This window comes from Ctenocephalides felis, unplaced genomic scaffold, assembly GCF_003426905.1.
Source record: "Ctenocephalides felis isolate EL2017-DRISC unplaced genomic scaffold, ASM342690v1 CF-g0.4_SCAFFOLD_01289, whole genome shotgun sequence".
In the NCBI taxonomy this organism is placed as follows: domain Eukaryota; kingdom Metazoa; phylum Arthropoda; class Insecta; order Siphonaptera; family Pulicidae; genus Ctenocephalides; species Ctenocephalides felis.
Genome location: NW_020537443.1, coordinates 3,533 through 13,915, shown reverse-complemented (window position 1 = coordinate 13,915; position 10,383 = coordinate 3,533). Strand labels below are relative to the sequence as shown.

The following is a 10,383-nucleotide window of genomic DNA, read 5'->3' as shown; positions in this document are numbered from 1 at the left end:
TGATATATAATATTAAAAATTGAACCCTTATCTAAATGGCTCTAGATACACAATTTAAATGTTCCCAAATTCTTTCTTCGATTCTGTCAGCTATTTATTATTTAATAACAGAGGCAGGACTGAAGATGGAGTTTGGCAACAAAATCTTCATGCTGTCAAAATTATCTTATTTAAAAAAATATATATCAATGCAATGGATCAAGATATTTCGGACCAATCAATAACCGGTATCAAAAATAAAAGGGATTATGGCTTTTAAGTGACATCTGAGGTTCGGTCCAACTATTATTATTAAAGTAGCAGGATTGATCCTACGATTTCACTTGGCAGTCTGATACATCATGGAGGTCAAGTATTTTTTTAATAATATTTATATGTGGATTCTTCTAAACGGGAAATAACATTTGTATTAGAGCGTCCTAGTTGTACTATTCATAAATACAATATGGACGTTCCAGTACACATGTCATTTTTCATAAAGATTCGAAGACCTGATTGATCATTTATCCTTGAAAATATAATTTTAATAGTATTGATAATTTAAGTTTAATAAGATTATTATATTAACATAAAAAACATAATTTGTTGACAAATTAAAACTGCTCATAATTTAGTTTCTTTACTAACATTACAATGAATATGCATAATATATATTATCAAATTTGTATAAAGTTATTAACACTAGAAAGACGGACGAATTGAATATACCTACATTGCCTGAAAACAGTCAAAATGACTGCGTCGTGAAAAAAATAAATAATGCGTTTAGAAATTTGTTTAAAATAAATTTTTATTATTTCATGTACTATTTACATTTATACAAATCATCTATAAGTGCTAAAAATAAAAAAATAGTTCATCTGAAAAAGAAGTTCATTATTTTTACAATTCATGCAAATATAATTTAAGATGTTTTTATGAATACATTTTCCGCAAACATGTTTGTTGCAACTTTGACACGTATTATTAGTTTTATTATTATTACAAAGTCTTATTTAGCAAAATTTTCTTTTATTTCTATTGGTATTTGCATGATGTCTGTGGGTCATCATTTTCCTTTGATTTTTTTTGTGTTGATGTCGTGTAGTCCGCGGAAAGCTGTTCTGCCAATTCAAACAAAAACTGTTCTCTAAGAATTTGTTTTCTTTGGATTTTTATTCCTGTCGCTTCCTTGTAAAGAATCCAGGCATTTATCGCAGCCAAATCCAAAATATTAAAAAATATTTGCAGAGGTCATCTACTGGATTGGAACTGGATTTCACGGTATATTTTCTTTACCTTTGATCTGCCATGTCTTCTTTGCTGACCATAAATAAGTCAATTTCAATTTTTTTGCCTCATAGGCCCCACGAGCATATAAAATTCCAATAAATGCACGTATTTCCGGTAACGATGTTGTCCAATCGTACTCCGAAATTCGACTGCCCTCTTCTTCTGTGCACTGTTTTATGTGTTTGATAATATAATTATCTATTATCAACGAAAATGCACTGACAAGATCACCTATAATAATTTTCTTTTTTGCATAGCTTGTTGGCCCTTTCACACCCTTGAAGACACAATTAGATGATGACCTTCCTGGAGTACCACCTTCGGCAATTTTTGTCCATACAGTACCATCGACAGCTGTCTCCGTTTCTTGAATTCTTTCATCAGTTTCTGAGCCACTTAGCACCCTCCTGCATACACTGATGGCACTTTCATTTTCATCAATAGTGATCTCCTTCATCGCTACCCTCAGAATCAGATGATTCACGTGGAATATAATTCAATTCATCTTCAGATGATTGTGCCCAATTTTCTGCATTTTATTCTATGTCGGAACACTCTTCACTTATGTGTGTTAGCTTTTGCAACAATTCACTTCTCTTTGACATTTTATTTATAAGTTCTAAAAAATCAACTGAACAACGCGTTATACTGAAAGTTACTATGTGAAAAAGACCGGTCTAATGTCAATACTTACCATAATTCGGTTATTTCTATGTAACAAATGCATTATGGCTCATTCGAGATGAATTATCGCGAGATAACGATTTGCAATACAATAACAAAGCCGTTTGTTTATGTAAAATTTCTAGAGCAGTCAAAATGACTGTTTTCCGTCCATGCAGGCATAACATGTAAGAATATTGAAAATAAAAGTGAGATAAGGCAAATAATACGATTTATCTACGCATTCATATGTTGTATAAAAAGTCACAAAATTTCACGAAGCTGCGACTTCAAATACATAGTTATTTTTATGTTTGAAAATGGAAAACAGTCAAAATGACTGCGTCCGTCTTTCTAGTGTTAAGTAAGGCTTAACATAAAATAGAAATTCAAATAAAAACAAGAGATTTAAAAAAAAATGTCTAACTCATTAATCAATTAAGCTATCATCCAGTATTAGATGATATAATAATTATTATTATAATTTAGATTCATTATTATTCTAATAATTTAAAACACATTTAAATAAGTTTACTTCATGTTTATGTATTATTACGCAGATATTTTTATATTAACAAAACAATCACATTTTACACATTAGTTCATATGTTCACAAGAACACATTTTCAATATTAATGTTTATAATAAATAAAAATATCATCAAAATTTAATGTACAATAATAACTATAAGTATGTTTGATAAATAAAATAAAAAAAATATTGTAGTAATTATACAATATTATTATATTATAATAATTATTTCTATGTTTGTGATGTTAATTGTTATGTTTGGAGTGATTTATAGTTAAAAGTTTGCTATACGGTGGATGACTTTTACTTTATTAAAACCAGTTTTTAAAATATTTCAAAATTTAGATATAGTATTAATATTAGGTTGCACAAATAGAAAATGTATTTTTGATGATATTGTCTGTTTGTGTTTCTTGATTATTTTGGCACTAAACATCTGTACATTTTTATTATATACATATTTTTATGCTTAAAATTATTTATTTATTTCAGCTCTTCTTATTATTTTGTCGTGTTACTATTATCGAGTTTCACAAATAGGAAATTTCTTTTATTAAGTCAAACTTTCTATATGTAAAGCTTGATAATTTCGGCACTACACATATGTAGACCTTCATTATATACATATTTATATGCTCATAATTATTTATTTATTTCAGGTCTTACTAATATTTAATCAATTCACTTTTCAAAAACCAGTTTTAAAAAAATGTGAAAAATTAAATAAGGCATATTATCGAGTTGCACACATAGGAAATTTATTTTTTTAAATTATGTTTCCTATTTGTTTTTCTTGATAATTTGGATACGAAACATTTGTACATCTTTGTTGAACAAAAATTTGTATGTCTATAATTAATTATTTATTTCAGGAGTTCTTAATATTCCGTCATTTGTTATCGAGTTGTACTAACAGGAAATATATTTTTTATTATTATGTTTCCTGCTGGTATTGCTTAATAATTTTGACACAAAACATCGGTACATCTTCATATATACATATAATTATTTATTTATTTTAGGTCTTGTTGTTGTAGAAAAATGTGCAAAATTAGACAAAGCTTTATTATTAAGGAACACAAATAGGGAATTTATTTTTTTATAATTATATTCTCTATGTGTTTCTTGATAATAAATTGTCACTATACATCTGCAGGTTTTACATACATAATACATAATACATACATATTTAATTATTTATTTATTTGGGGTCTTATCATTATTTCGCCATTTTACTATTATCATTGATAATTTGGATACGAAACATTTGTATATCTTTGTTAAACAAAAATTTGTATGCCTATAATTAATTATTTATTTCAGGGGTTTTTATTATTTTGTCATTTAGTATCAAGACGCACCAACAGGAAATTTATTTTTTATAATTATATTTAATGCTGGTGCGGCTTAATAATTTTGACACAAAACATCGGTACATCTTCATTATATACATATAATTATTTATTTATTTTAGGTCTTGTTGTTGTGGAAAAATGTGGAAAATTAGACAAAGTTTTATTATTAAAGTACACAAAAAAGGGAATTTATTATTTTATAATTACATTCTCTATGTATTTCTTGATAATAAATTGTCACTAAACATCTACAAGTTTTACATACATGTAATTATTTATTTATTTTAGGTCTTATTATTATTTCGCCATGTTATTATTATCATTGATAATTTGGATACGAAACATTTGTACATCTTTGTTAAACAAAAATTTTTATGTCTATAATTAATTATTTATTTCAGGGATTCTTATTATTTCGTCATTTGTTATCAAGTTGCACTAACAGAAAATATATTTTTTGATTATTATGTTTGCTGCTGGTGCCAGCTTAATAATTTTGACACAAAACATTGGTACATCTTCATTATATACATATAATTATTTATTTATTTTAGGTCTTCTTGTCGTGGAAAAATGTTGAAAATTAGACAAAGCTTTATTATTAAGGAACACAAATAGGGAATTTATTTCTTTATAATTATATTCTCTATGTGTTTCTTGATAATAAATTGTCACTAAACATCTACAGGTCTTACATATATAATACGCATGTAATTATTTATTTATTTTAGGTCTTATTACTATTTCGCCATGTTACTATTATCATTGATAATTTGGATACGAAACATTTGTACATCTTTGTTAAATAAAAATTTGTATGTCTATAATTAATTATTTATTTCAGGGGTTCTTAATATTTCGTCATTTGTTATCAAGTTGTACTAACAGGAAATATATTTTTTTATTATTATATTCTCTGCTGGTGCTACTTAATAATTTTGACACAAAACATCAGTACATCTTCTTTATATACATAATGCTAATAATGAAGCATAATCCTTAATAATTAATTCATTATATACATAATCCTTAATAATAAAGCTTTGTCTAATTTTCCAAATTTTTCCACAACAAGAAGACCTAAAATAAATAAATAATTATATTTATTTATTTTAGGTCTTTTTGTTGTGGAAAAATATGGAAAATTAGACAAAGCTTTATTATTAAGGAACAGAAATAGGGAATTTATTTCTTTATAATTATATTCTCTATAATTATAATTCTTGATAATAAATTGTCACTAAAAATCTACAGGTCTTACACATATAATACGCATGTAATTATTTATTTATTTTAGGTCTTATTATTATTTCGCCATGTTACTATTATCATTGATAATTTGGATACGAAACTTTTGTACATCTTTGTTGAACAAAAATTTGTATGTCTATAACTAATTATTTATTTCTAGGGCTTTTATTATTTTGTCATTTGTTATCAAGATGTACTAACAGAAAATATATTTTTTTATTATTATATTCTCTGTTGGTGCTACTTAATAATTTTGACACAAAACATCGGTACATCTTTATTGTACATATAATTATTTATTTATTTTAGGTCTTCTTGTTGTAGAAAAATGTGGAAAATTAGACAAAGCTTTATTATTAAGGAACACAAATAAGGAATTTATTTTTTTATAGTTATATTCTCTATGTGGTTCTTGATAATGAATTGTCAGTAAACATCTACAGGTCTTACATATATAATACGCATGTAATTATTTATTTATTTTTGGTCTTATTATTATTTCGCCAAAAATTTGTATGTCTATAATTAATTATTTATTTCAGGGGTTTTTATTATTTCGTCATTTAGTATCAAGCCGTACTAACAGGAAATTTATTTTTTTATTATTATATTTAATGCTGGTGCGGCTTGATAATTTTGACACAAAACATCGGTACTTGACAAAGCTTTATTATTAAAGTACACAAATAGGGAATTTATTTTTAACTTCCCGTAGGGTAAGTTATAGTAATCGTCCAAAAATCGAAATCAAAAATTTTTACATTTCTCGACGTTTTGAAGGTTTCTGAACATTTTGGCATACTTCAGAAAAAATGGATGTGTGTGTGTGTGTGTGTGTGTGTGTGTTTTGTATGTCCGCTTTTTTCGTCCACGTTTTCGGGCGCACGGATCAACCGATTTGAATGGTTTAAAAAAACATTCGATTCCTATCGATAGGGAGATGTGCTGATTAGTTTTTGGCGAAGGCAGGTCCAGCCGTTACGGAGATATGGAGCAAAGAGTGCAAATAATAGAAAGCGAGTTTTTGAGAGAACGGATCAACCGATTTGAATGGTTTAAAAAACATTCGATTCCTATTGATAGGGAGATGTGCTGATTAGTTTTTGGCAAAGGTAGGCCCAGAGGTTTCGGAGATACCGAGCTAAATTTAAAAAAAATGGCTGTTTTGAGAGAACTAAGCGTCCGATTTAAATGATTCAAAGAACTTTCTGCTTTTTTCAACAAAACAATTGATTTTGGAAAAAAAAATTTTTGTTTCTAATTTTTTTTCAAAAATTTTTTTTTGTAATTTTGGACTAAAATTCAAAAAATCACCCAAGCTAAGCACAGTCTAAGCGCCACTCTGGTAGAAATGTTTACGCAAGTGCGTTTAGACTGTTTGTGTACTGAAGCACTTTTTCAATTTTGTGAAAATTATTGAAAAATGTGAAAATGCCGCCAAGCTGAGCACAGTATAAGTGAAAATGTCGCAAAGAATTATTTGCAAATGCGTTTAGACTGTGACTATGCGGGAGCACTTTTTCAATTTTGTGTAAATTTGGCAACTATTTTTTTTTGGAAATTGATTCGAAATGAAATGACGATTGTTAATGTTCTGGAGATGATAAATTGATTTATTTATAATTAACTTTCCATAGGGTAAGTAATCGCAAAAAAATCGAAAATGAAAATTTTTATATATCTTCACGTTTCAGAGGTTTCTGAATATGTTGGCATACCTTGGAGAAAATTGATGTATGTGTGTGTGTGTGTGTGCGTCCATGTGTGTGTTTCGGATACAAATTTTCGTCGACGATTTCGGGAACACGGATAAAGCAATTTGAATAATTCAAAAAAACATTCGATTCGTATTGATAAGGAGACGTGCTGATTAGTTTTTGTCAAGGCAGGTCTAGCCATACCGAAGATATGGGGCAAAAAGGGCCAAAAACGGTAACTCAGTTTTTAAGAGAACGGAGCGTCCGATTGGAATAATTCAAAAAACATTTTACTTGTATTAACAGGATGAAGATTTGATCAAATTTTCATGAAGATAGGTCTAGCGGTTTCGGAGATCTAGTAAAAAAAACTAAAAAAATAACATTTGGCGGTCAACAATAATCATTAGACATTAGACATATGCATATCAAATTATCAGATATTTTATTGAGATTTTAACAATAAGTATAAGTTTTGTTTACATTCCTATGGGTTCCGTACCAATGTTTTTCCGTTAGACAGCGACGCGGCGCTTACGCGCTTTATATTTTGTCTCTATGCAGTTAAGGCAGTACGATTGCTTTGAAAAAAAGTTCAGATCTTCCAAAATATGTCAAAATGAGATAACATTTTTTTCCAAAAAAAAATTTTTACAAAAAAAATTGTTTAAAAAATTTTTTTAAAAAAAAATTTTTTTTTCAAAAAAAGTAATTTTTTGTCCAATTTAAAATTTCTAAAAAATCTTATTTTTTCGAAGTAAAATTTTTTCAAAAATGTTATGTTTTTAAAAAAATAATAATTTTTGGCACGGAAAGTTCCAGCAATTTGCCTTAAGGCACGATGCCTTAATTGCCTTAAGACAGAATTCCACTTACAGCTAGTTTTATAATTACATTCTCTAAGTGTTTCTTCATAATAAATTGTCACTAAACATCTACACACAATGCGCATGTAATTATTTATTTATTTTTGGTCTTATTATTATTTCGCCATGTTACTATTATCATTGATAATTTGGATGCCAAACATTTGTACATCTTTGTTAAACAAAAATTTGTATGTCTATATATAATTAATTATTTATTTCAGGGGTCCTTATTATTTCGTCATTTGTTATCAAGTTGTACTAACAGGAATATATTTTTTTATTATTATGCTTTCTGCTGGTGCATCTTGATACTTTTGACACAAAACATCGGTACATCTTCATTATATACATATAATTATTTATTTATTTTAGGTTTGTTGTTGTGGAAAAATGTGGAAAATTAGACAAACCATTATTATTAAGTTACACAAATAGGGAATTTATTTTATTACAATTATAGTCTCTATATGTTTCTTGATAATAAATTGTCACTAAACATCTACACACAACGCGCATGTAATTATTTATTTATTTTAGGTCTTAATATTATTTCGCCATGTTACTATTATCATTGATAATTTGGATACGAAACATTTGTACATCCTTGTTAAACAAAAATTTGTATGTCTATAATTAATTATTTTTTTCAGGGGTTCTTATTATTTTGTCATTTATTATCAAGTCGCATTAACAGGAAATTTATATTTTTATTATTATATTCTCTGCTGGTGCGGCTTAATAATTTTGACACAAAACATCGGTACATCTTTATTATATACATATAATTATTCATTTATTTTAGGTCTTCTTGTTGTGGAAAATGTGGAAAATTAGACAAAGCTTTATTATTAAGGAACCCAAATAGGGAATTTATTTCTTTATAATTATATTCTCTATGTGGTTCTTGATAATAAATTGTCACTAAACATCTACAGGTCTTACATACATGTAATTATTTATTTATTTTAGGTCTTATTATTATTTCGCCATGTTACTATTATCAATGATAATTTGGATACGAAACATTTGTACATCTTTGTTAAACAAAAATTTGTATGTCTATAATTAATTTTTTATTTCAGGGGTTCTTATTATTTCGTCATTTATTATCAAGTTGCACAAATAGGGAATATTTTTTTATTATTATGTTTCCTATTTGTGTTTCTTAATAATTGTGACTCTAAACATCTGTACATCTTCATTATATACATATTTATATGCGTATGATTTTTTTTTAGGTTTTCTTATTATTTTGTTGTTTTGCTCTCTAAAAACCAGTTTAAAGAAAATGTGGAAAATTAGATAGAGCTTAATTATTAAATTGCACACACAGAGAATATATTTTGTTAAAATTATATTTTCTGTGAGTGTTTCTCGATAATTTTGACTCTAAGCATCTGTATATCTTTATTATATACATATTTTTATGCTTGTAATTATTTATTTATTTTAGGTTTTCTTATTTATTCTTTTATTATTTTACCCTCTAAAACGAGTTTTAAAAATGTGGAAAATTAGATCGAGCATTATTATCAAGCTGCACTCACTAAGAATATATTTTGTTAAAGTTATGTTTTTTGTGAGTGTTTCTTGATAATTTTGGCTCTAAGCATCTGTACATCTTCACTATATAAAATATTTTGATACATATAATTATTTATTTATTTCAAGTCTACTCATTATTTTGTTGTTGTACATTTCAAACCAGTTTCAAATAAAAGTGGAAAATTAGATAAACATTTATTATCAAGTTGCATTAATAGAAAATTTAATTTTTGATAATTATATTTCACATTGGGGTTTCTTGACAATTTTGATACTGAACATTTGTATATCTTTATGATACAGATATTTATATGCGTATATTTTTTTATTAATTTTAAGTTTTTTTATTTTGTTTATGTTCACGTAATGCATTTTAAACTAATCAAAATAAGCTAATAATAATTGTTTATGTTAATTACTGTTAAAACATTAATATTTAATCGTAATAATAATATATTATTTTTGTTACTACTAATACTACTGATACGAAGGTTGTCTAACAACTATATATAATTATAACACAAAAATTTTTACAAATTACTTTATGAAATCTTTAAGAATTCAATTTCTTTTTGTTAGTATTTTTTTAATAATTCTATATAGATGTATGCATCCATGGTAGATATATAGTAAAACCAATATGCCTATCTACATTTTCGAATAAGGGCTACAACGCCTGGTAATAAATTATATTTTCGGATATAAATGTATGGGTGAAAGAATTTGCTTATTACACCTGATTGTACGACTTGCTCATATACAAGGAATAAAAGCTTTTATAATAAAAAGCAGTTTTGACTTACTCATTCACTACGCCCCGAACGCCTTTGTAGATTTATGGACTATGCATATTAAAATATGCCGGAGCAATATAAGTGTGAAACGAACACGCGATATACAAATTATATTCATAAGTGGTCTTGCTTCGTTGAACGCTAATTCGTTAAAATGTTATCATTCTGTTTTACTTTGTACTAAAACAAGTTATATAAATTTATGTATTATGAATATTTGTAAATTTAACGGTATGTGAGTTTACAACTTTTGGGTGAGACAATTTCTTGAAATGAAATGACAGACAATGCATATCTGGATAAAAAAAATGTTTATAGGGAGTATTCGAGTTCTATATTTTTTAGACATTGGTTGTTGTTTTTGATATTTTTAGAGTTCAAGAATATGGGTGCAAGAACATTTTAT

The 10,383-nt window shown here is 26.7% G+C and overlaps 1 protein-coding gene across 1 annotated transcript; it reads right to left on the bottom strand.

The window, feature by feature from the left end:
- Nucleotides 1-1,258: 1,258 nt before the first annotated feature.
- On the bottom strand, nucleotides 1,259-1,729 carry LOC113369385. Its single transcript, XM_026610145.1, has one exon. The coding sequence runs from the start codon at nucleotides 1,727-1,729 to the stop codon at nucleotides 1,259-1,261; it is 471 nt and encodes a 156-aa protein (XP_026465930.1).
- Nucleotides 1,730-10,383: the final 8,654 nt, after the last annotated feature.